Source organism: Lynx canadensis, chromosome A2 (genome assembly GCF_007474595.2).
Source record: "Lynx canadensis isolate LIC74 chromosome A2, mLynCan4.pri.v2, whole genome shotgun sequence".
NCBI classification, from domain to species: domain Eukaryota; kingdom Metazoa; phylum Chordata; class Mammalia; order Carnivora; family Felidae; genus Lynx; species Lynx canadensis.
The window spans coordinates 63,270,435-63,297,319 of record NC_044304.2 but is presented as its reverse complement, the minus strand read 5'-3'; the positions used below and the strand labels follow the sequence as shown (position 1 = coordinate 63,297,319).

The window sequence follows — 26,885 nt, the reverse complement described above, 5'->3', positions numbered from 1 at the left end:
TTCCCCTTCCCATATGTTCATTTGTTTTGTTTCTTAAATTCCACACGGGAGTGAAGTCATATGGTATTTGTCTCTCTTCGACGGACTTATTTCACTTAGCATCATACCTTCTAGTTCCATCCACGTCATTACAAATGGCCAGATTTCATTCTTTTTGATGGCTGAGTACTGTTGCCATGTGTATATACATCACATCTTCTTTTCCATTCATCAGTCCATGGACATTTGGACTTTTCTTTCCCTTGCCTCAGGAGACCGATCTAGAAAGAAGTCGCTATGGCTGATGTCAACGAAATTACTGCCTGTGTTCTTTAGGATTTTTATGGTTTCGGGTCTCATATTTAGGTCTTTAATCCATTTTGAGTTTATTTTTGTGTATGGTGTAAGAAAGGGGTCCGGGTTCGTTACTTTGCATGTGTGTATCTGAAAACCCTGCTCTTCTACTCTGCCTTCCCCCTTCTGAGGCAGTATTCTTCTGTACATTGGTTTGGATGGCTACTCCCATTAAAGGCATTCTGCCCTCATTAAGGGTCTCTCCAATGCCTGAGGACAATGGGACAAGGTACCGGAGGCAGCCTCTGGCTCTGTTCCAAGGGGGTGGCTGCACAAACCACACTGAGAATCGCTCGTCCTTCCAGGTCACGGCCCTTCCGTGCTCGCCCGCAACACGAGATAACAGCTACAGGGGTTGTGACCCATGTTCTCTAAGCTGAAGACTGGAGAGAAGATAAGAGAGCTGGAAAACTGGAAAGGAGACCCATAAGCATCTGGAAGGCAACAGACGGGTGGAGCAAAAAATAAAAGTTGAGATTTAAGAAGAAAGATCCAGGGACAAAACTTGCCTTAGAAAGGCCCGCCGGGCACGCAGCACCTGTGCCTCTGTTCCGCTGCTGTCAGAAATTCCGTGTTCTTATGGGTACTCCCAAGACCCAGGCCCTCATCCCCCCCACCCTGGACCCAACTCAGGCTCCAGCCGGGCGACTCCGGGGTGAGAGTTGTCTCAGATGGAGCTATGCTTGCACCCGGCTGGGCTTCCTGGAGCTGCCAGGGCACCATCATGCCTCTCGTCCCCCCCCCCCCCCGTGTGGACCTCTGGCTGTGGAGACACACTCTGTCCCGCCCCAGCAGCCACCCTCGCTCCAGGCCTGGAGCACACCTCTCCCAGGATGCACTACGCCTGGTCCCAGGTCCGTGCACATCTTGTGTGTCTGTGTGATAATCATCCTTAAAATGCCGGTACTGAGTGTCTGTTTTCCACAAACACGGGACACATTATTGTCGTTGGTATTAACGGCATTTTCTGCTTATATCTGATGGACGACGTATCCTTTCCCCCAAGGTGCCAAGTTCCTATTAAGATCTTTGTTACCAGCTTGCTTGAAGGAGATTAAATGAACTTGGGGTGTGGTTAATGTGTCCTGGGGACCCCATTAACAACCGCGACATGCCTGGGGCCTGGGGCCTGGAACCTGGCCATTTTCTTCCCCTTGTGGGCACCACAGCTATGCGGGACCCGGGAGGGGCGGGGGCGGGCCATTCTACACTTCTCGCTTCCGATGAATTGCAGGAAAACGTATCCACTTCACAGGCAGCCTCCCCACGGCCAGGGAAGCCACTGCCAAGCCACTGCCGTCTGTACGTCTGTGCAGGGGAGCCCTAGCGGACACAGCGGAGGACCCGCAGAGCCCACAGGAAGCTAAGGCAGGTCCTGCCCTGAGTGATCTCGTTCACTCATGGCTGAGTTTCCCGCGCTGCCGGCTCACAGCGATGACCCAATTTGAAGGGTAATGTGGGTCCTGTGTGTCAGAACACTCACCCCGGATCCAACACCAGGACCACCACGGTGCAGCTGGTTCTGAAACTGATTGTGCAAACAGCACTATATGCAAGGAGAATGATATAAAGACATGTGTTGAACCATGAGACACCACCTCGCGCACGGCAGAACGGCTAAAATGAACAACTCGGGAAACAACAGATGTTGGCGAGGACGCAGGCAAACGGGAGCCCTCTTGGGAAGAGGGTGGGAAGGCAAACTGGTGCAGCCACTCTGGAACACAGTGTGGAGGTTCCTCAGAAAGCTAAAAATACAATTACCCTAAGACCCAGCAATAGCACTGTTAGGTATTTATCCAAAGGGTACAGAAGTGTTGATTTCAAGGGACACGTGCACCCCAATGTTTACAGCAGCGCTACCGACAATAGCCAGAGAATGGAAAGAACCCTGATGTGCATCGACAGATGAATGGATAAAGAAGATGTCATATATATATATATACATATATATATATATATATATATATATGTATATATGTGGAGTATTACTTGGCCATCAAAAAGAATGAAATCTTGAAATCTGCGGTGATGTGGATGGAACTAGAGTGTATTATGCTAAGCAAAATAGTCAGAGAAGGACAAGTATCATACGATTTCACTCATATGTGGAATTTTTTTATAAATTGTTTTTTTTAATGTTTTATTTTTGAGACAGAGAGAGACAGAGCATGAACGGGGGAGGGGCAGAGAGAGAGGGAGACACAGAATCAGAAGCAGGCTCCAGGCTCTGAGCCATCAGCCCAGAGCCCCGTCGGGGCTCGAACTCACGGACCGCGAGATCGTGACCTGAGCTGAAGTCGGACGCTTAACCGACTGAGCCACCCAGGTGCCCCTCATATGTGGAATTTAAGAAACACGACAGATGAACAGAGGGGAAGGGAAGGAAGAATAAGAAAAAAACAGAGAGGGAGGCAAACGATAAGAGACTCTTAGGTACAGAGAACACACTGAAGGTTGCAACTAGGTGTGGCATGGAAGTGATGAACCACGAAATTTTACCCCTGAAACCATTATCATACTGTAAGTTAACAAACTCGGATCCAAAAAAAAAAAAAAAGAATAAAAGTGTCTAGGAATCCAGACATTCAGTCAGAGGTGGGCACAATGGACTCTGAACTTCTGGTTCAAAGAAGAATTAAGACAGGAAGGATGATGAAGGTGTCCTGAAAAGCGAGTTCTGGAAGGCAGGAGAATAAGCGAGGGGGCCCCACACAGGTGTGCCAGAGCAGCCCTTGGGGACGTGGCTGGAGGAGGCCAGGAGGCAGGGGAAGCGTTCTCTGGATGGGGAAGAAGAAGCAGAGGGCCTGGGAGGATCAGCAGAGGATGAGGAGGAGAGCAGCCATCATGGGCCAGAATGATTCTGGAAAACCCAAACAGCGCAGCAGGGAGGGCTGTGGCCATGGTAGGACTGGTGTCATGGCGTCCAGTTCGGGCTCCCTCCATGACGCAAGCAGGGGATCGTGGCTGGGAGGGCGGCCGGGCAGGCTCTCATCCTGCACGACACACCTAGCAGGGCACGCCCCTGCCTCCGGCCACCGCGTCTGCCTGGAATCATGGGGGCCGTGCTCGGCCCCCAGGCACAGGCTGGCTGCCAGGGCCCCAGCCCGCCACCTTCGCCTCTTGATCCACCTGTCAGGGGCACGCGGGCTGGGTGCGGTCCCACCTCTAGCACTGAGCCCCCGGCTAGGGATGTGGTCGTCTGCCAGGACCAGCTTCCTCGTCAGCTCCAAGGCCGCTTTCCTGGTGTTTCTTCGCCTTTCTCTGCTGGCTTTGCCTTTGCAGTAGACACGGCCCTGGAGGCCTAGAGCAGCCTGGTTATTCTACAGGGGAATCGATAGCCGTTCACTCATTCACGGATTCCTTTGCTCAACAACTGTCTAGTGATCACCGATTTGGTGCCAGGCATCGGGCGTGAAATGGAGAAAGCACACACACACACACACACACACACACACACAATACTGTCACTGGCCTGGTGGCAATCACAACTTAGTGGGGGAGATACACAGTAAAACTCTGGATTGTGAGTAACTTGTTCTGTGAGGGTTCCACAAGAGGAGCAAACGTTCCTCATAAATGTTAACTTGATAAACGAGCGTACGTAACGCTGAACGACCCATGATCACGACCGAGCCAATGGCCCTTGAAATTCGCTGTGATATACGAGCGCTTTGGGAGACAAGCATGTTTCCGGAATGGATTATGCTCACAAACCAAGGTTTTGCTGCACTTGGTGGAATAATTGCTCACAAAAACGTTATCACCATGGCGCCTGTTGGGAAGGAGATGATGTACACGGTGCATTGAGATGGGAGGGTTGTGGAGGGAGGGACTCGGCAGCATGCAGGGAAATATGCAGGAGGGGCAACGCTCATGCAGGCGCGCAGAGGGGACACGTTACACGTCAGTTCAGTACGAGGGCGTGGACAGAGGATACAGCAGAGGGAAGCACGTGTACACATCCACTGTAGCAAGAGGCCTGGTTTATTTCAAGCTAGCAAAGGAGGTGAGTGCAGCTGGAGGAGGGGGGTGCACAGGGCAGGTCAGCGGCTCCCAGGCGTCCTTGCCAAGGCTCTTCTTTATTCTGACAGCATGGACATTTCACCCAGAGGGTGGCGTTTTAGCCTACATGTGAAAAAAACATCACCCACCATAAATGTAGAAAGCAGAGGGCTGGCATCAAGATCAGACAGGGGCAGGTGGTAAGGTGGGAGCACCATAGCATGAACACGGTCCAGGGGGAAACCGGCAAGAGATGTCAAGGGCAGACTACACCGTGGGACGGAGAGGGCCCAGAGCTCGGCTCGACACCCCCACAGTTCACGGAGCGGAGGAGGAACATTTGCCTAAAAGAAGAAACTGAGGGGAAGAAATGCCAGGGAACTGTTGCATCGAGGAATCCAAGGGATAAAAATTGCAAAGGAGAGGTCAGTCTGTTGGACTAAATAGGTGGAGACCCTTGTTGGTCTCAGCCAGGGCTGTTCTGGTGGCACTAGGGAGCTGTGTCCTGAGTGCACTGTCCCCGAGGGTGGTGGGAAGAGGGCGCTGAGCGTCCACGGGGCGGGAAAGGCTCCGGAGACTCTGGCCCACAGGCCAGGAGGAGGCAGATGGCGGGCAGCAGGCACTTACAATGAGACAGACAGAGCATCCCACATGCTGAAGAAAAGGACCCAGTTCCAAGAGACATGAAGAAGACCGAAAACAACAGTAGGGAAAAGTCCCCGAGAGAGGGATAGTGTATTTACACAGAGCAACACAGTTCAGCTTTGAACATTTTAGACACACACTTGAGCAGATTGTGGAAAATCACTTGCAATGTTAAATTCATTTTCTAATATATTTTATCATACATTTCATGAAATATTTTGTATGCATTTCAGACACTTCGCTTTCTTCCCTTTGAACTCAGTGGGTTGTGTTGTTTCTGCTTAAACCACCATTGCAATCCCTAGATAAATCGCATTGATAATAAGACCCATTATGCACACTACTGAGGTCCATTTACCAGGATTTCTGTATCTGTGTTCATACGTGAAGGTGTTCTACACTTGCTTTACCTCTACTGTTGGAGAACATTTTTGTGCCAAGTTTACACGGGCATCATAAAATGGGATTGGTAGCAATTCCTTCTATATTTTCTAAAATAGTCGTATAACACAGTTTATCTCCTTCGGTATGACTCATAAAGCCATCTGGGTCCCTGTCTTGGGGTAAGTTAATATTGGGGGTGACAACCCGTGGCTACCCATTCATTTTCTTTTTTTTTTTTAACGTTTTATTTATTTTTGAGACAGAGAGAGACAGAGCATGAACGGGGGAGGGGCAGAGAGAGGGGGAGACACAGAATGGAAGCAGGCTCCAGGCTCTGAGCCATCAGCCCAGAGCCTGACGTGGGGCTCGAACTCACGGACCGCGAGATCATGACCTGGCTGAAGTCGGACGCTTAACCGACTGCGCCACCCAGGCGCCCCTACCCATTCATTTTCTAGTCTGGTTATTGTTTTCTTGAGGCAATCTCGATCATTAATGGTTTACAAAAAAATATTGTCTATTTCACCTGTCTCAAAATAAGCTACGCGAAGTATTTCATAGTATTCTCTTATACACCATTTCTATCGGTAGATCTGCTCCGTTTTCTTGGCTAATATTGCATATTCAGGCACTCTCTGTGGAGGCTTGCTGATTTCACTAGGCTGCTTAGAGATCTCGTCTGGATCGTAAAAGTGAAGAAAACAGAAGCTCAAGATACAGCGGAAAAGACCCCACTTGAGTGGGAAGTCAAGCCGGGTCTCCCGATGCTCCCTGGACTGCTAGCTTGTCCCCGTCTGTAACACTAATTCAATTCAACCCATGCGGGGCCAATGAAGTTTTCACATGACTATGTTTGGACAGAGCAAGCCCCAGTGTGAACGCGGGACAAGTTCGGTAACCGAGGACTCACCGTCACCATGATGCCCCATGAAGGTTGATCTGAAGCCGTGTTACCAATTTCTCAAGGACAAAAATCACACACCAAATAATATACCATCACAATTTGGAAACGGGGGAAATTCAGCAAGACAAAGCCATACGTGTGAGGCATAAATGCCATGGCAGCTGTGTTATTCTCAACATTCCCTTATTTAAAAGAAAGTCATGCTCCTGATTGTTCTAGATGTGTCTTTTAAGCAATGAATTTTGCAAGGTTTGAGATGTACATTCAACTCAGTGGACCCCACTTTTCCTTAAAACACTCAAATGTAAAGAAAAATGTGGTAGAGTCACTGACAAAGTAGTGAAATGTCTCCTTTACAATGAGAAGCAAAAGCAAAGAAGAAAAATAATGCTTCTGACTTGTTTCAGCGAGTTGAAACCCTTTCCAGCAGGAAAAAAAAGATCTACTAAAACTCTTACAGGAATCCTCACTGTAAGTGACAAGACGATTTATTAAGTCCAAACAGCAAATGTCCATACACTTCTTTCTTCTCCTTATCTACTGGATACCACTTGACAATATCCTTATATTTATAAATGGCATCTGACCTAGAGATCTTAATATGCTACTTTAATTCTGAAAATAGTAATGATCTTAAGAACCCAGACTGCTCAAAGATAGTCACGTAATTTTGACATTACTTAGTTTACTTAACAGGTCCAAAATGGAATTCATTCTATTCTCATGCAAATGGCACAAAACTGGTTATGTGTTCCTAGAGGAGAGATTGCTGGCTGTCTATCCAGTATCCATTTTCTTATATAGAATCAGAATTCTCACTTCATTTTAGGGACTCAGCTAAAACTATACCATGATATCATATAAGCCTGAGTACGTGGGTTAGACTGCCAGGAGATCTCTTTTTTATTCCCCCTTAATCGAATCTGTTTTTCTGCTTTGGATGTTGTGATAGCTGGTGCTCCAGCAGCCATTTTGGGATATAAGGGAAATTCTAAAGATGGCAGAGCTGGGTTTTGAGGTCTGTGGAGCCACTGTATCAGCGTCTACCAGAATAACAGGCAAATAGCCATTGCCCATTGAATATTGTTGATATGCTCTGATGCTCCCTCATCCTCACAGACCTTATCCCACTTCTCCATCTGTGACGACCCAGCCTCGTGGTAACTACTCCACAAAGTTGGTTCCTGCACCCTGGTTAGAAGGAAGCACTCCGTCTGGCCCTAGGGCAGGAGTGCTTGTTGCCCGCAGACCTCACCTTGCCTTCCCCGCATCACCGCGTGCTTCTCAAGGTCACGGACCATGTGGGTCTTTTACTTGCTGGCCTACCAACCTCACGTTTACCGTACCCACTACGTATTTATGGACTCAGAACAGGCTCAATAGTATGGATCGAAAGAATGAATGTGTGTGCGTGCACATGTGTGTGTGTGTGTGTGTGTGCATGTGCATGTGCACATAAAGGGCTCTGAATTACTCAAGTGTGTGAAACTGACTTGTAACGTACCAGCGACATCCTGCAGCAAAACCACCACCGGGCTGAAATATTGCAACACACCGAAGGAAAGTCAGAGAGGAAAGGAAAGTCAGAGAGGAAAACACACCCAAACCAGTCTGAAAATGTCAAGTGTCTCTATCCCCCACTTAGGAGGGGGGAGTTTGTGATTAAGCTGAAGTCTTCATGTCATATTCATGAATACCAAATAGTGGGGGAGGGTGGGTGCAGCAGCGGGGGGCGGGGTGGCGGCGGGGGACGATATTTCACAAAAGGTTTTAGTGATCATGTTCTGCTGTTTTTCAGTTCGACATCCGCTAAACCAAGCCAACTATAACAGTCAGTCCCCCACTGTTTACTCTTCTAAAAATATACTCCTTGTTTGCTTTCTCCAATCCTGATTTTGGGTGAGGGTTTTTATCTATCCTGTGTTCAAATATCCGGGTGAAGATAAGCCACACGATAAAAGATAGGTTGCTGGAACCGGGGTAATCACTACGATCTCTGCCTTATGAAGTACCATCCTCAGAATGCTTCCAAAAGAAGGAAGTTGGTTTAAAAGTCTCAGTTGTGTGACCGTAAGCCCAAAGGTCTTAAGACAAATGTCTAGCTGCAAAGGTGTAAAATATCCGCATGACTTATACATGCGGTGACATTTTCAACACTAACATAAGATCTGACCTTTTGTGTCCAGTCTTCTGGGGTATGGAGCTCGCACATACAAGTTTCTTTTCTCTTCCTGTTGACTGTTCAAAGGCCTACTGGGAAGCACCACCTCCAAGAAAACGGCAGCTCAAAGAATCCCCGAGAGCGGAACGTTGCAGACTCAATCAAAGGTTAACCTTTTCAAGCTTTAAAAGATCTAGAGTGGATGCATTTCCCCCTTAGCTTTTTAAACTGGATCCCCTAACATGCAAAGAAATACACAACTTCGTTCCGAGAATCGGGCGACGCAAAAGCGCGCCTCATTTATTCACTACAGTAGAACCATGTTCCCGGGTCTTGGGCTTTATTGATCAATTCAACAACAATCATAACAAAGGATTACATCCTCCACTTTGACAATGAGACTGTGTTAGAACGGGGGGGTGGGGGTGGCATCCTAAAACCCTAAATTGCAACTTCTTTAGGAAAGCGTGATTCATGTGATTCATGTGAAACTGAAATCATCTGAACAAAAACTCTCCGTGATTGGCTGAATCCTGACAAGTTAAAAAGATCTCTATTATCGAATGGTATCAGGAAAAGACAGATTTTAGTGAAATCCTGCATCTGGAAAGAAAAGGGACAGGAATCTCACAAGCTTTGGGCCCCAAGCTACTATTACTCAAAACTTTAATTGGATAAGGTCGAACTTTCAAATGAAATGAATGCAGCTGTCCATGGAGATTTGAGAAAAAATGTTATTCAAAGAAGGTTGAGAAACATCTCAAAACTCAGAAACGCCTGGCAAGAAACCATTTTCAGGGACCGACATACTCACTTCACGCCTGTTGCCATCAGATGCAGAATGTCAACCCGCCATGGCCCTCTGGAGCCACTTCGCGGGACTTTGTTATCTGAAGAGACTAGGGCAGTAACTCCGAGAATGGCTTAGTTGTTAGAAAATTTTCAAGTGTTTGGAAGGTAATGTTTATTTACTACGTATCATACTAATTTTCCTGGCAAAATGAGAGGGTAACTAGACAGTGTGCGTCATTGATTTTAAAACCGAGAGAATGCCAGGAGGTATTAAGAAAATTAAGAAATTAAGAAAAACAGAATACATCCACATTATATTGCTTTCCGTACCTCCCTATATTTAAAACCTGCACAACTCTGGTAAAACTGTTATAAATGGCAGAGAGTACCCAGTTCAATTTACTCAATTTTGCTAAAGGGTTCACTAAAACCCTCCTGAATCCTGATTTCTTTAAAAAAAGCAGCTTTTGTATGAAAAAAAAATGGCAATTTTCACATGTCCTACCATAGAACATCCAGTATTACAAAAAAAATGGTATTTAAATCCTTGAATTTTTATTTAGACACATGTCAGCGTATCTAGTAAAATGGGGCAAAAATGGAAAATAGCCTGAGCTACTATTTCCTAAACAAATCAGTCGGGAAAGTTACTAGCCTTGGCCGCCTCAGTTTCCTTCAAGGTACAGTGAAATGTTCGGAACGGATGATCTCTGGCAGAGCCTTATCAGCTCCAAGATGTCTCAGTCGGGACTTGAGGGTCCCTCGTGCCCCCGTCACCAAGAAGCCGGCCCCTCCTTGGCTTGACAAACCATGCAGGGGGATGCCCTAAAAGTCTACAGAAACCAATCTTTGAGGTGGCTGGTTATCAGTTAGCAGTTTCAAAAAGGAAATGAGAAAGTATGGATTTGACCAGCAGGAGCCAGACTCCCAGCACTTCCGGGGTGCTCGGGCTCCTCTGATCCTCCAGGATGACTTGTTAACCAAAGGCAAGGTATTGTTCCTCTTAGAAACGTCTCCTTTCGTGCTTAGATAGGCAGGTGATCGGGCTGGTGACAGCCGGTGGATGGAGCCCGGGTACACGGTGAAGCTTTCTGTTGCTCGGTAACAAAATTAATAAATACCTGACGAAAGGATGAAAACCATCGTTAACGTGTAAGAACACTACACCTTTTCTTCTCAACTATTAGACGAAGGGGCACCTTAAAGCACAGCCCCACTTGCCCCCAAACCACAAGTCACTCATTCATACCACCCGCCTAGAAACCACCATAAGCAGGTAAGTCCTTTGAGGACAATTATTAGATCGCCTGGAAATTCTGGATGCCTCAAGCACGGCTTGAGAGAGAAGCTGTGATTTAATTCTACATGCTGGCACTCAGTAAAGCGAGCACTTTGCTTCCCAAAGTCCACTAAGGATCACTTACAGCAGAGTCCCCTTAGACGTTCGGGGCGGGGGGGCAAGCAAAACGAAGAAGGGAAGGTTAGCAGGGCACGATCTCCCCAGCGAACACCCACTCTGCTTGTCTACAAACCGGAGCCCTGCTAAATACGTACGTTTTTTTTTTTTTAAGTTTATTTATTTATTTTGAGAGGAGAGACAGAGACAACACAAGTGGGGGAGGGGCAGAGAGAGAGGGAGAGAGAGGAACTCAGGCTGGCTCAGCACTGTCAGGGCACAGCCTGATGTGGGGCTCCAACCCAGCAAGCCATGAGATCATGACCTGAGCTGAAGTTGGATGCTCAACCGACTGAGCCCCCCCCCCAGGGGCCCCCTAAATATGTACCTTAAGTGGACAGCTGACAAGAAACAAACCATCCTGTGTTGTAAAACCAGTGAGTAATTTAAAGAAAGAATGACCTCAAGAAGTAATCTGGCTACTTTTAAAATCAGCTGCAGGGGTAGGGGTGGGGGGTGCCTGGGTGGCTCAGTCGGTTAAGCATCTGACTTCGGCTCAGGTCACGATCTCAAGGTTTGTGGGTTCGAGTCCCGTATTGGGCTCTGTGCTGACAGCTCAGACCCTGGAGCCTGTTTTGGATTCTGTGTCTCCCTCTCTCCGCCCCTGCCCCACTCGTGCTCTGTCGTCTTTCTCTCTCAAAAATAAATAAATGTTGGGGCGCCTGGGTGGCTCAGTCGGTTAAGCGTCCGACTTCAGCTCAGGTCACCATCTCGCGGTCCGTGAGTTCGAGCCCCGCATCGGGCTCTGGGCTGATGGCTCAGAGCCTGGAGCCTGCTTCCGATTCTGTGTCCCCTTCTCTCTCTACCCCTCCCCCGTTCATGCTCTCTCTCTGTCTCAAAAATAAATAAACATTAAAAAAAATTTTTTTTAAATAAATAAATGTTGAAAAAAATAATTAAAATCAGCTGGGGAGGCCTCAAGCAGGTACCAAAATGCAACCCGCCGATGCGTTCAAGATACAATACCTGTTCCAAAGTGGTTTGGTTGATGGAGTAACGTTGGATACTCAGGAAGGTCTTATTGCCTTCCAGAACCCTGAACAGGTCGGCCAAGCACTCCCACTGCTTTGGCACGTGGTATTCCAGCAGGTTAAGGCGCTGCCCCTAAAAGCCAAAAGCAAACCGTAAACCGTGTCACATGACTGGCCGCCGTCACACAAAGTCGATCACAGGATATTTAACTGCTAAGTAAATGACGTTTTTTTTTTTAAACCACACACCCAAATACCGGCTGGGGTGTGGATCTGTTCTGGGTCCCCAGTGCGTGCGTACCGACGACTGATTCTGAGGCAGAGCAAGTGGGTGGTCCCCCTCAAGGCCAAGTCGCCGATCTGCCCCTTATATGCCCCCAACATGCCACAAGGGAGGGGGGAAGAGCGCTCCAGGGGTGAGGGGGTACGGAGCACTAGCTGAGAAGGAGGACGTAACTGTCGAGTAAGGAGATGCACGGAGGACCTGAACTTGGCTGGGACGTGAGGAGAGATCCCTGTGGCCCTCACCATTAGCTGGCGGAGCAGCTCTTGGTGGGAGAGCAAACCTTCCAACCCCTGTCGGCACACGTGCAGAGCAGGGTAACAGCACGTGTGTCCTCGGGCTGTTTGGGGCTGTTCATGAGCACGAACCACCGGCCTTGCACAGCATGCTTATCGATGGATTTCGCTCGGTGGCTCTTGTGGAAATAGACGGGTGACAGCTATTTTACAGACCAGAACCTATTAGAATTTATGACAAACGAGGACCACACAGCTATCCAAGGTATTCTACATACACGTTGCTTCTAAAATGCTACTGTGCGTAGGAATCACCAGGTCACGTCCTCAGATGCCGATCTGGATTTGGTTGGTTGGGGCTTGGGATTCTGCAGATCCTACCAGCTCCCAGGTGACAAAGACACTGCTGGTTCAGGGATCGCTTGGCATCACGTTAGCGGAGGATTATGATCCACGCACCGTGCACCCCTCGTGAAAATAGTGCTGAAACCACCAAGCCTCTAAACCCCGCAGCAAATGCCTGGAAGAAATTCCTTTCTGCAATCTTTCCTTCCTGGACGAAACATGGCTGGGCCCACGGGTAACGGGCCTACGAAACCACAGTTCACTCTGGGAGACCCAACAAAGTGGCCGGACGGGCTCATTATCCTTCACAGTGATCAAGCAACATGCGCTCGCCCTTTGCTATTTTCAGTGGGGAAGGGAGGAGCCTATGTTTTGTAATGAGGCTAAGACAACAGGTGAGGACTTGTAAAGGCATGGAATTAAAACAGGGAACAAGGTAAATGTGCTTATAAGATTACTTTTTAAAAAAATTTTTTTAATGTTTATTTATTTTTGAGAGAGAGAGAGAGATAGAGTGAGAGCAGGGGAGGGGCAGAGAGAGAGGGAGACACAGAACCCGAAATAGACTCCAGGCTCTGAGCTGTCAGCACAGAGCCCAACATGGGGCTTGAACACATGAACAGTGAGATCATGACCTGAGCTGAAGTTGGACGCCCAAATGACTGAGCCACCCAGACGCCCCTTCTCAGATTTCTTGTGCTCAAAACAAAGAAGTCATATAGAATATCAGCACTACCTTAAACTGGATCCCTGGAAAATGGAGCTTCAAGCAGTCAGAAACCACACTGTGTGGACTGGTTTCCTTACAGAGCCAAATCTTGACTGTATAGCCATCACCGAACCTGAAAGTTAAACGAAATTAAAATACGGTTACAGCTCTTTGGACGTAAGATGGGCAACTTCCAAGTCCATTTCTGCAGGGTTCCAGAAAAGAAAGTCAGCATGCCAAATCAGTGGGAGATTTTGGATCTTCAAATATACAATACTCAGAAGTTAATTATAACTCAGTGATGCCGTTTTCTGTACTCCACTGACACAGACACAGATTGATCTTTAAAAACAAAACCAGGAAGCCCTGGAATCAATGCTTATTCAGTGAAAGAGGGAAGCTGAACGCAGACTGAAAGCAGAGTGCCGAGCTCGAGATATCGGAGCCAGGACGAAGACCAGTCCTGATATACACTGCTGCCCCAGGTCCGCGGTGATTAAGTGTGGGGGCGGAAGGCGACAGGGAGCACCCAGTCAGCGGGGCGATCGCTTCTTCATCCCATAAAACAACCCTCCCAAGCATCCCCTGACCCAGCAGGTGCGGTCACCACAGGATGTTGCTGCCTGGGAGGTCTGGGTCCCAATGCCGCGGAGCTGTGGCCAGGCGACCACACGTGTGGTGACAGCCACACCGCAGAGCGATCTCCGAGGGTCACCTCCAGGAACTTATGGGGCTTCCAAAAATAGGTCTGCGATTCCACCACCCTATCCCAGGCGCCCGGCGTGGTGCTGGGCACATAACAGCATCTCAGTAAAGATCCACGAATACACCATGAGGACAGCAGATCTGTTGATTTTGTTCACAAACAGATCAATCCCAAGTACCCAGAACTAATAACGATGAGTTGAATGAATGAACGGATGAATGAATGAATGAATGAATGGACCAAATGGCATGCCCAGACCTTTACAAGCACCTTCATTTACTTAAATGCAACACAAAATTTAAGTAAATTTGTCGTAAGTGAGGTTGACCCCAAGATGCTTACGGTCAAATCATTTTTCAGGTGCATCCGTCTGGTGTAGAAAGATCCCCAAGATAATGTGACTCTGCTCAGGGACACGGAGCACCCGAGATCCTAATCCGGGTTCTGATTTCCTGCTCCTGCCCTGACTTCAAATTTCCCCCGAGATGTGAGCCTGGCCCCAACCTCCCCCACCATCCAGGGCTGATGGTCTGGAGTCCACCCGCTCATGGCTGAGAGACCGTAGAGGACTCTGATGAAACAGAAATGAAAGCAGGCAGAGAAACACCACTGGCCCGTCTCCTGAGCTGCCCCGGAGCCTTCGTGAAGGCCCGCGCTGGGTCAGTGCCGGAGCGTGAGTCCTGGCTGCTCCTATGCTCTGGAGCAGGGCTCACCTGCCGTGTGGCCCGCTCACCCGGCTCCTCCAACCCGCCTTCATCACAGCCTCCCAAGTGGGGGTGTGTTTCCACGTCTCACGTGGGGAATCGTGTCCACGCAGGAAGTCATGTCCTGGGGGCACGGCGGAGGACAGGTGTGCTTCTGGTCTGGTTGTCGTTCTGAGTCTGACAGTGTGTGTGCCATTGACGCCGAGCCCCGGTGGCCGGCCGGGTTAGAACACATCCCTTCCCTCCACGTCCCAGACGTGGGACCTGGGCATCACATCTTCACGTCGAGGAAGAGGTAACACCACCAGCTGCCTGTTAAGGGTGTCAGGGGACTGAACGATTTTCTCAGAAACCACCCGGGACCGCGTCTGGCACTGAGTGAGTTAAGTAAATACATACGGATTGATCCGTATGTATTTAGTTTCTGCCAAGGACGGGACCCAAATGGAAGAACACTGGCTTTGGCATCAAGGACCTCACGTGTATTTGGGAAACACAGATAAACCCATTAGAACACGGATCGGAAGCACGTAGGACATAAAGCACAAAGGTGGGAGGGGACAGTGCGCACAGATGACATCACTCCTCCAGGTACGTGGGGATCCACGCACCATCAGCGGAAACCGCATCTCTGTGGTCACGTTTTGCTAGCGCATTTGGAAAAACCCATGCTAAATTCTCACTATAAACATACACGTTGATATTCAAAAATCTTTCAGATGAGGTTTCCTTTGAACTAAGTCACTTCCAACTTTACTCCAGAGGATCCAAATTACAATACTCTTTATGGAAAAAACAAACAAACAAACAAACAAACAAAAACAACAAAAAAAATGCTTCACAAGAAAACGTTCCTGAAAGAGGCTGGCAAGCGTCTGAGGATCTCTCTGGGGTAGTCAACAAGACTTCTGGGCAGAAGATTATAGAATTCATTTATGATGCAAGAATCTAATTTATGTCAGCTTTACTTTCTCATTTCTGCCTATAACCTACACGTTTATGCCAATGAGCCAAACTCAGAAGGGATTTGTTTGATTCGGGCGCTTTCTAGTCTAAAGGCTTTCAGAGCAGCACCCGTCCTTCGTTTACCTATCCCGTCATTGGTCTAACACGCCTGAACGACCCACCGGGTCCACATCAGGGAAACGTACTCCGTGTGCTCTTCCAACCTCCGTGTGCACGGAACAGGACAGGGGGCATTTCCTCTCTGTAAAATGTGGAATTGGGAGGCCCAAAGAGGTCTGGCAGCTTTTTCTGGCAGAGATGGGACACTCTAGCCGTCTTACTCCAAAACTGTGTCTCTTCGTCATAGCTGCCCTTTTTGTTTCAACCAGTTCATTCTGGTTCAGAAAACACTCCAATCACCGCCCATGCCAATCAGGATGGTCGCAAGGAGGGTAGATCCAAGGTATTTGCACGAAGAGAGCCTCTGACTAATAAATCAGTAGCAGCACGTGGTGGGCAACCCCAGCAACCGTCCCGGGGGGGGACGTGGTCTTGGCAAAGAGCCTCCACAGGCTTCTGAGTTTACAGGCAAGATTGGGTTGCTGACACAGCTTCACAATAAAGAGCAGTTGGACCCGCGTCACATCTCTCTCCAGGAAGATCCCTCTCTACGGCCAGGGTGTCACTTTCCTAAACGACAGCCTGCAGACCCAGCTTTCAGAGCCTGGACCAAAGCTGCCACGGGGAACGGCCAGCAGAAGGGCCTGTGCCAGCCTCAAGGCCGAGGTCTCCCATTCAAAGCCAAACTCAGTCCACCGGATTCTCTGTGATGTGATGGGTGCCTTCCTCTGTGACCCACACCAGCTCACCCTTCCTCCGAGCACTGAACGCGGGTATTCACTGCTCAGAGCGCAAGACCTGCTCGGGGCGTGGGGGCTTTGTGGGGAAGGCCCTGCTGAGCTGTCGGGGAACTGGGACGCCCTCCCCTTGTGCCCCCAGGTACGCGGAGCCTCCTTCTAGCGCCTTGGCTGTCACGGGAGAGCTGCTGGAAGCCAGGAATCTTCTTCCCGGGAGCACAGGTCCTACTGATGAGATAATGATGCAGTCTGATGCAGTCACAACCACATTCCCTTCTTCACTGAATAGCAAAATGTTCCACGTGGTTCTAGAACTTTTTCCTTCTTCTTGGAATAACTGAGGGGCGTCACTAGAAAGCAGGACGCAAGAGCCACATCTGCAGGAGGGATGAACAGGTGGGCTCATCTCCAGATGACAGTGTTTCGCCCGACAAGCAGGCAACGCAGCTTGTCGTGTGTAAGGGGCCGGGCGGGGGGGGGCGGGGAGTGAGGTCACATTGTAAGACCTGCTCACTCGTCTGGCCTCCTGCCCATCCCCCTCGTCTCTGAACCTCCTCCTTCACGTCACAGATACCCCGGAATCAAGGTGGCTTTTGAAAGCTGACAACGTTATGGGTGATTTTCTACATCTCTCGGTCTTAACAAACAGGCATCTCCTTCTTGTTTTCCTTTTCATTTCGGAAGAGAAAGTGGGAATACAAATGTGGCCATTAGCCACGCCGTTGAAATCCCGACACCACAATTTCCATTCTGAGTAACAGGAGACAACTTCCACTTGAGGCAGAAGGATCCAAAAAGGTTCTTCATTGTTGAAATGGGTCAACTGATGGGATTTTCTGATTCTGAACAAAATCACAAAAGTTCCTAACCAGGTAATAATCCTCCTGCATGAAAGCAGAGGTCTAGGCGTGGCTGGGTGGTTCAGTTTGTTGAGCACCTGACTCTTGGTTTCGGCTCAGGTCATGAAACCGGGGTCATGAGTTCCAGCCCTGCGTGGGGCTCCGTGCTGAGAGCACAGAGCCTGCTTGGGATTCTCTCTCTCCTTCTCTCCCTCTCTCCCTCCCCCTCCCCAACTCGTACTCTCTTTCAAAATAAGTAAGTAAACTTTAAAAAAGAAAAGCAAAGGTCTGTAAGACAACTACAAAAATTATTTCAGGGAGCAGGCTGGGTCACTTTCCAAAGAGCATTTTCTTTCTGTGTTTCCCAAAGCCACTGTAGCAATCAGAAAACACACAGAAGACAAAGAAGGAGGTCAGGCGGTCTTATCATTCATAGGACTCTGGGCACAGTCCCCCGTAAATTTCCAGAAGATAGCACAGACACTAAAAGGAAAATCCTCTGAAGTGGCACGTGTTCCTAAAGAAAAAAAAAAAAATCCAACGCCTGATTACCTAAGAGAATGGCATTTCTGCGGGTCGGGTGCCCATCCATCCAGGGTGGTGTAAGAGCCAGAAGGGAAAGGGAAACGTAGCTGGCGCCGATGTTCTGCCACATCAGACATCATAATGTGGCCGACGCTGGGGATGTCGCTGCTGCGGGGGGCCACCAGGCTGGTCTCACGCCACAGGCGCCCGACAGGCAGTGGGAGCAAAGGCGGCCACGCTCGTCCTGGGTCTTCTCCATGAGGTCACCGACGTCATCGAGCCAACACCCCGTGGAGGCAGACGGGGCGGCTGACTCCCCGGCTTGATGAGCGTCGCCGGAGAGAAGCCCCGAGGACTTGGCGGGGGAGATGCGGATGAGGAAGACGACACCGCCACTCACATGACGAGCCTTCACAGCTAGACGCCGCCCAGCCACCCCCCCTGCAAACACCCCGGCTTCGTGGAGCATCTCAGCGGAGGGGAGCGTTCTTGCCGGCACAGAAGCAAACTCTTCTCTCTGCGTGGAGGTGATCTGGGGGTGATGGCCCTTTCGGAAGGTGCGATGAAAGCTCTTCTGCGTTCAGGTTCTACCGACTCTAGTCGGACCCCATGCAGCAGAGACTTTAAAGCAATTAATAGGAGGGGCGCCTGGGGGGCTCAGTCGGTGAAGTGTCCGACTCTTGATTTCGGCCCCGACCATGATCTTACAGTTCGTGAGTTCGAGCCCCATGCTGGGTTCGGCACTGACGGTGCAGAGCCTGCTTGGGATTCTGTCTCCCTCCCTGTCCCCCCCTGCTCGTTCCCTCTCTCCCTCTCTTCCTCCCCCCAACTCTCAAGATAAATAAATACACCTTAAAAAAACAACAAAAAGATAATAATAGAGTAATAAGAAAAATGAATGGTTCTCTTAGCAGACGGGAATTGCTTTTAGGTGCAGCCCCCCCTCCCCTTGTCAAGAAGACACTTCGATAAGGCAGATTAGAGCAAAAGTCTCTGGGCCTGAATGTGGCTGAGATGTTCCTGCTGGACCCCAGGTGGGCACGTGTGGGCAGCCCTGGGAGGCAAGAGAACAAGGAAAAGGGAATTTGGGCTGGGCCAGGTGGACGGAAAGCTCTGAGGCCACCTCGCTCCCACGTCCACACTCAACAGGGAAGCGCCTGAGGTCACAGGTGCTTGAGAAAAATGTGCTGGGAGCTGTGAACAACGAGAGAGGCCACAGCTGGATTGACCCGGCTCCCAGCCCAGGCAGCTGGCTCTCAGGGGGGACCCCAAGTACCACCTTGGTACCAGGGGGGACCCGTCTGGTACACAGTTGACCTGACGCACCAGGAATTCACAGAACCCTCGCGGGCATCAAATCAGGCAGGTCTTCCTACGAGTCCCGTGGGCAGGGAAGTCCCCAGTGACAGAGGGGTTGTCAAGACGAATCATCAAAAGGGGGACCATTTTCCTAGTCTGACACCGGATCCCTCTAACGACAGATTACAAACCAGATGATCGGTAACGAAGCACATGTTAGCAGGGACCAGCTTTCTACAATACGTTGCCAGGTGTGTGTACAGAAAGCGACTCCCCAGTTTCTCCATAAATGACTTGCTGGACTGGTTTCCTAGGGATGGTCTCATCAAAGGGCTGGCACATGCCCTTCCCAAATGTCACCGAGTCATTCAGATGTGCTTTTACAACTAAACACACGTACAATAGCGGGAGGGGAACAGGTGCTCGTAAAGCCTCAGAAACAATGAGCCTGAGCGCCCCGTTTCTTAACATATTTTACTTATTTGGGGGGAGAGCCCAAGTGGGGGAGGGGCAGAGAGCGAGGGAGACACAGAATCCGAAGCAGGCTCCAAGCTCCGAGCCGTCAGCACAGAGTCCGATGTGGGGCTCGAACTCACGAGCGGCGAGATCACGACCCGAGCCGAAGTCGGACGCTCCACTGACGGAGCCACCCAGGCGACCCTCAGCGCCCCATTTTAAGGTCACAGTCATGTTGGAGGGTAGGTATGAAACTAGCATCGAGTGGGCATAAACGGACGTTTGTGAAAAAGGGTGGCCAGACTTCTGGCATGATGCTGTAAGTGCTCCACGGACCCATTTCCCAGCAAAAATGCTGAGAATTATCAACAGCAACTACTTACAAGGTCTGGAAATGGTCTTTAGGGCAGACGGAAGTGAAAGAACACGAACTCAGAAAGTCCAGGGAGGGGCACCTGGGTGGCTGAGTCAGTTAGGTGCCTCACTCTTGCTTTTGGCTCAGGTCATGATCTCCCAGTTCATGAGTTCGAGCCCCATATCGGGCTCTGTGCTGACAAGGCAGAGCCTGCTTGGGATTCTCTCTCTCTCTCTCTCTCTCTCTCTCTCTCTCTCTCTCTCTGTCTCTCTCCCCCCTTCCCCCACTCATGCTCTGTCTCTCTCTTTCTCCGCCCCTACCCCCCACTCATGCTCTGTCTCTCTCTTTCTCCACCCCTACCCCCCACTCATGCTCTGTCTCTCTCTCTCAAAATAAATAAACATTTAAAAAAATTGTTTAAGTCTAGGGAAACTAAGAAGAGTGAGACCCTGTGGCATCTGACCTGAGCCCCATTCTCTGCGAGCTGCTCCCAGCCCAGCAGGACAGAACCCACACTCCAGACAATGCTATCAGAGCACACGGGCCTCCTCCTGGCTCCCGGCCATGGCCCCACCTCCCTGGCAGGACCAGAGTGCCACCATGCCCCATCCCGCCCCCACCCTGGTACCTACTGCGGAGGCTGAGTTCTGGAAAATTCGACAAGAGGTGGGGGCTTCCCTCTTCCGCCCAGCACTCACTCATGGCATGAGGCTCTCCACTGGGTGGACGGAGAGAAAGGAAAGCTCGCCCCTTGCTCTGACTCACGCCCCAGGTGGTCCCACACCGGCAGGCGCACGCCGAAGAGGACCCAAGGCCAACGCCCATCCTGCGGTGTGGGGCACTCAGCTCCTGAACAAGGCATCGCTCCGACAGATGCCTACCGCTGTCCTCATACCCAATTCCACAGCCACGGCTCGGAGACTCTGCCTTGGAAGAGAAGCAGGCCATGAGGCAGGTGATTCCCAGTCTCTCCCCAAAGGGTCCGACCCTATTTGCAGCAGAGCGTGGAGAAGTTCCAGCCCAAGGCCCTCATGAGAGTCAGCAGAGGTTGCTGTAAGAGGCGAGGGGGACGTGGGGGCATGCGCTGCACACACAGGCCAACTGGCTGGTGTGCGGGATGGAACCGAGGAAAGAGCACACTGGAAGGAGCCTCCTGCGGTCAGAGCAAAGCTCAAACACTGGCCGTGGGAAGCGTCCGTTCAAAGAAGCCCAAATTCGACTGGATTACGCTGTGGAGCATTTTACGTTCCAGGACACTGTTGACATCAGTAGCAATCAGTGATGCTAACAGCTGGGCGTGGTCAAGGAGTGAGGCACAAGGCTCTGGGCAAAGCACCATCACCCTCTGGGGTGACTGTGAGCACACCCTGGGCTGCCCCCTGAGAAGCTTCATCAGACGACTCACACGGTGATGGGGGCAGAAACGGGCTTCGCTAAAACTAACCAAATAATCACTAAACACAGAAACAAGCAGAAAACCGTAAGAAGCCCAAGGCGGAAGCCAATGCCCAGAACTGCTGCAATGTATCATCAAAATGCCCAGTTTCCAATAAAAAATTATGACACATAGACAGAAACAGGAAAGTATGACCCATACGCCAAAAAAATAAATAAAACCAAACCAAACCAAAACAAAACGTTAAGCAACAGAAAGTGTTTCTGAAAGCAGCCAGATGGTGGATTCACAAAGACTTCCAAGTGGTGATTGTAGATACGCTGCAAGAACATAAAGAAACTGTGATTAAAGAAGCAGAAGAAGGTAGGAGAGCATCGCATCGAATACAGCAAATACAGACGGTCAGGGAAGAGACAGACACTCACGGAGACGCATGTGGGAACGCCAGGGCTGAATAATACGGATGAAATAAAAACGCACTCCAGAGGCTCCGGAGTTTGACTCTGCAAAAGGAAGGATTCGTAAGCTGGAAGGTAGATTGATAGAAGTTATGTAATCAAAACACAGACAGAAATGAATGAAGGAGAATGAGCACAGCCTCAAGTGAGTGTGGGACCCCGTGAACGAGATGAACAGGGGACTCCTCACCAGAAGTAACGGAGAACAGAACCCACTGAAATGTTACCATTTAATTACATTTAAACACTTAAAGTGCTCAAAAAAAAAACAAAAACCCATAAAAACTGCCAGCCAAGAATCCTATGTCCACAAATGTTATCTTTCAAAATGAAGGCAAAATGAAAACATTTCCAGATAAAAACTGGGAGAATTTAACTGGATTCTCAATCCAAGAAATACTGAACTAAGAACTTACTTTAGCCTCAAAGTGGGTTCCAGACAGTTATTTAAATCCATGTGAAAAGGTGACTATATAATTACAACAGACAGGAAAAACGCGTATCCTCTCTCCTTTCTTCCCTTAACTGATTTTAAAAGCAATTATATAAACAATATGTAGTTGTGTTATTGGGCCTATCACATAAAAATGCAGTCAACATGCCAGCAACAGCCCAAAGGAAGTGAGAGGAAGCAAAGCTGTGTCCACCTATGAAAGGCACTTCAGGTGACAACTTCGATCCACAGGAAAAGGGTAAGGGAACAAGGAATGTTATGTAAGGAAGCGAATATAACAAAAGCTATAAATATATACTTGCTCTCCTTTGTGACAGCTTCTTTAGAAGACTGAAATATGTAAAAAATGATATGCAGTGATAATTACAGCCACCTGTTCTTGGTGGTAACACTGATAAATGTCATGTGCATAACCATGATAACACAGAGGCAGGAATGTGATATGGGACATTTCTGTGTCTCACTGGAGCTAAGTTAGCTTCAACCTGAAGCTAATTCTGGTGAGTTAGTATGTATATGGTAAGCCCCAGAGCATCCGCGAAGGCTATAACAAAAATATATAGGTATAGTGGAAAAATCACCACAAAATTAATATGCTGTGTTAGAAGATGTTAGAAAACAGGGGCACCTTGGTGGCTCAGTCAGTTGAGCATCCAACATCGGCTAGGGTCATGATCATGTTCTGTGAGTTTGAGTCCTGCATTGGGCTCTCTGTTGTCAGCACAGACCCTCTGTCCCCCTCACTCCCTGCCCCTCCCCCACTTGCATTCTGTCTCTCGAAAATAAACATTTAAAATAATAATAATAATAATAATAATAATGTTGGGTAGAACAGCCTGGAAAAAGATGAACAAGGAAATAGCAAACTTTAACAACCCACTATAAACCAACAATACCTAAAAGCCATCTGTAGCGCTCCCTACCAAACAGAACAATATATATTATTCTCAAGTACACATAGAACCTTCTCCAGGACAGACCATATAGAAGGTCATAAAGCAAACTTCACTAAACTTAAAAGGACAGGGGCGCCTGGGTGGCTCCAGTCAGTTGAGCGTCCAACTTTGGCTCAGGTCATGATCTCACAGTTAACGAGTACAAGCCTCGCATTGGGCTCTGTACTGATGGCTCAGGGCCTGGAGCCTGCTTTGGATTCTGTATCTCCCTCTCTCTCTGTCCCTCCCCCGCTCATGCTCTGTCTCTCTCTGTCTCAAAAATAAACATTAAAAAAAAAACTTAAAAGGACAGAAATAATGACACGTACATTCTCTGATAATGAGGATATGAAATTAGAAATACATTACAGAAAGGCTTTGGAAAATTAACAAAAAAATTAAACAAAATCCCCTAAATAATCAATAAGCCAAAGAATAAATCACAGGAAAAATTAGAAAATGCGTTGCGATAAAAGGAAATGAAAGCTCAAAGTACCAAATGTGTGGGGTGCAGTTAAAGCAACACTTAGAGAAAAATGTACAGTTTCAAATAACTATATTAAAAAATTAAGACAGATCAGAAAACAATAACCTAATCTACTATCTAAGACACCAGAAGGGCAAACTAAACTTAAGAAGAAGGAAGGAAACAATTAAGATCAGAGTGGAATTTAATGAGCTAGAGAAAAGGAAAGGAACAGAGAAAAATCAATGCAACAAAAAAGCTAGTCCTTTGAAATAATCAGCAAAACTGACAAACCTTTAGTTAAATTAATCAAGTAAAAAAGACTCCTAATTTCTAGAATCAGAAAGGAAAGATGAGGCATTACTACCAACCTTAAAAAACAGAAAGGATTATAGAATAATACTATGAACGATTGTATTCCAATATATTATATACATCAGGTGAAATGGACACATTCCTAGAAAGACAAAACCTACCAAAACTGACTCAGGAATACAAAAACTATATAAATAGACCTATAGTAAGTAAAGAGATCAAATTCAGATGCATCATTTAAAAATTACTGGTAAAGAAAATGCCAGACCCAGATGGCTTCACTAGTGAATTCTAACAAAGATTGAAAGAAAAACTAATACCGAATATTTAAGAATCCTTTAAAAACTAGAAAGGAAGGAACACTTGTGAGCAACAACAACAATAAAAGCTATAGACAACTGTCTACGATGAACATGGACACAAAAATGCTCCACAAAACACTAACGAATTAAATATGGCAACGTAGAGAATGAAGAACCACAAGCAAGTGAGATCTATCCCGGGGCTGCAAGATTGGCTTCACATCTGAAAATCAGCTAATGTGACACATAACATGATTATCTGAATTGTTACAGAGAAAGCATGTGACAAAATCCAACATTTTTTATGATACAAACATTCAACAAATACCAATAGGAATTGAAGAAAAGTTTCTCAATTGATAAAGTGTGCTAAGGAAAACCCACAACAAGCATGATACTTAACGATGAAAACCTGGGGCATTCCTCCTAGGTGAATGTGTACAGTCTCACATCTATTCAACATTGTACTAGACCAAGAAAAGGAAATAAAAAGCATCCATATTGGAAATGAAGAGGAAAACTGTATTTATAAATGGCATGATGTGTATATAGAAGTATCTAAGGAATTCACTGAATACTATTAGAAAAATCAGTAAGTTCAGCATGATTCCAAGACACAAGTTCAACGCACAAAAAATAAATCGTATTTCTACACACTTGCAATGAACAATCCAAAACATGAAATTAAGAAAACAACTACATTTACAGTAACATCAAAATAGTTACTTAGGATTATATTTAACAAAATGAGTGTAAAACCTAGGGTTTGTGACTAGAAAACATTGTTAAAAGATAATTAAAGAAGATTTAAGTAAATAAACATATCAGGTTCACGGACAGGAAGACTTGACCTTGTTAACGTGGCAATACTCCTCAAATTGATCTACAGATTCAGCACAATCCTTCTTAGAATCCCTGCTGACTTCTTTGTAGAAATTACAAGCTGATTCCAACATTCATAGGGACCTGGACCATGCAATGGACCTAGACCAGCCAAACACTCTTGAAAAGGAGGAACAAAATTGAAGGGCTAACACTTCCTGATTTCAAAACTTACTACGAAGCAACAGTAATCAACACAGTGTGGTATCAGGATCAACATATACATCAACGAAATAGAATTGAGAGTCCAGAAATAAACCTGTAGGTCTGTGGTCAATTGATTTTTTGACAATGTTGCCCAAACCATTCAATGGAAAGAGCAATCTTTCCACAAACGGTGCTGGCAGAACTGGATAGTACACCCAAAAGAAAGAATATGGAACTCTACCTCCCACACAGTTATAAAAAATTTAACTCAAAATTGTGAATAAAATAAAAGGACATGCATGTTGATAGCACCATTATCTCCAGTAGCCAAATTATGGAGGCAGTGCAAGTGTCCAATGACTGACGAACGGATAAAGATGGGGTATGTATGTATATGTACGTAATGGAGTATTACTCAGCCATAAAAAAGAATGAAATGTTGCCATCTGCAACAACACGGATAGATCTAAGGAGCATTACGCTATGCAACATAGACCAGGCAAAGAAAATATCGTGTGATTTCACTCGTGTGTGGAATTAAAAAAACAAAACAGAATAAATGAACAAAATGCCAAAAGAATCGAGAGACAACCCAAAAACCAGACTCTTAGCTACAGTTCACAAAGTAATCGTTACCAGAGGGGAGGTGAGCTGAGGGGTGGGGGAAATACATGACGGGGGTTAAGAGCACAATTCTCTTGATGGACACTAAGGTATGGAACCGCTGACTCAACACCTGGAAATAATATAGCACTGTATGTTAACTACACTGGCACTTTTTTAAAGTGGATCAACTACCTAAGTGGAAATGTTCAAAACTCTTAGAATCATACAAGGTGTAAATTTTCATAGTCTCTGATGTCACAGCAGATACTTAGGACACCAAAAGCATGAAAAACAAAAGAAAAGGTAAATTGGGCTTTATTCAAATTAAAAACATCTGTGCCTCAAAGGATGTTATCAAGAAAGGACACGGCAAACCGTATATCGGAAAATATAATAATATTCGCACATCCAACACCTGATAAGGGATTTGTATTTAGGATACAGAACTCCCCCGAGTCGATAATAAAAAGACAAGCCATATTTTGAAATGGGCAAAGGATGTGAATAGACATTTCTTCACAGAAGATACACGAATGCCCCATCAGCACATGGAAATAGGTTCGAAATCAGGAGTCATCAGGGAAGCAGAGATCAAAATCACCACGAGATTCTACTTACTTCACACTCATTGGGACGGGAAATAAAAAGTAACGGCGAAGCCGTTGGGGAAACTGGAACCCTCGTTCACTGACAAGAATGTAAAATGGTGCAGCCAGTTTGTAAAATAGTGTGATGGTTCCTTAAATGGCGAGGCACAGAGTCAATATATGACCCAGCAGCTTTGCTCCAAGGTACATATCCCCCCAAATAAAAAGTTGTGTCCCACAAAAACTCTGTTTACAGCAACATTATGCCTAACAGACCAAAGGCAGCGCCAACCCATCACTGATGGATGCAACTGATGGCACAGCCCATCAACAATGGACAAAGCACACACATCATTTGTCCACACGAGGGCACGGAGGAGCCCTGATAACATGGAAGAACCATAAAATCGTCCGGCAAGTGAACGCT

General features: G+C 47.5%; 1 protein-coding gene across 1 annotated transcript in view; it reads right to left on the bottom strand.

Annotated features, from left to right (window-relative positions):
* Positions 1-8,735: 8,735 nt before the first annotated feature.
* ABCA13 (ATP binding cassette subfamily A member 13) overlaps positions 8,736-26,885 on the bottom strand; it is a 349,570-nt gene continuing 331,420 nt past the window's right edge. The window contains 3 exon segments of the mRNA XM_032592494.1: positions 8,736-10,345; positions 11,647-11,784; positions 13,252-13,357. Of these exon segments, the coding sequence (XP_032448385.1) occupies positions 10,250-10,345; positions 11,647-11,784; positions 13,252-13,357 (340 nt within the window). The 3' untranslated portion in view covers positions 8,736-10,249.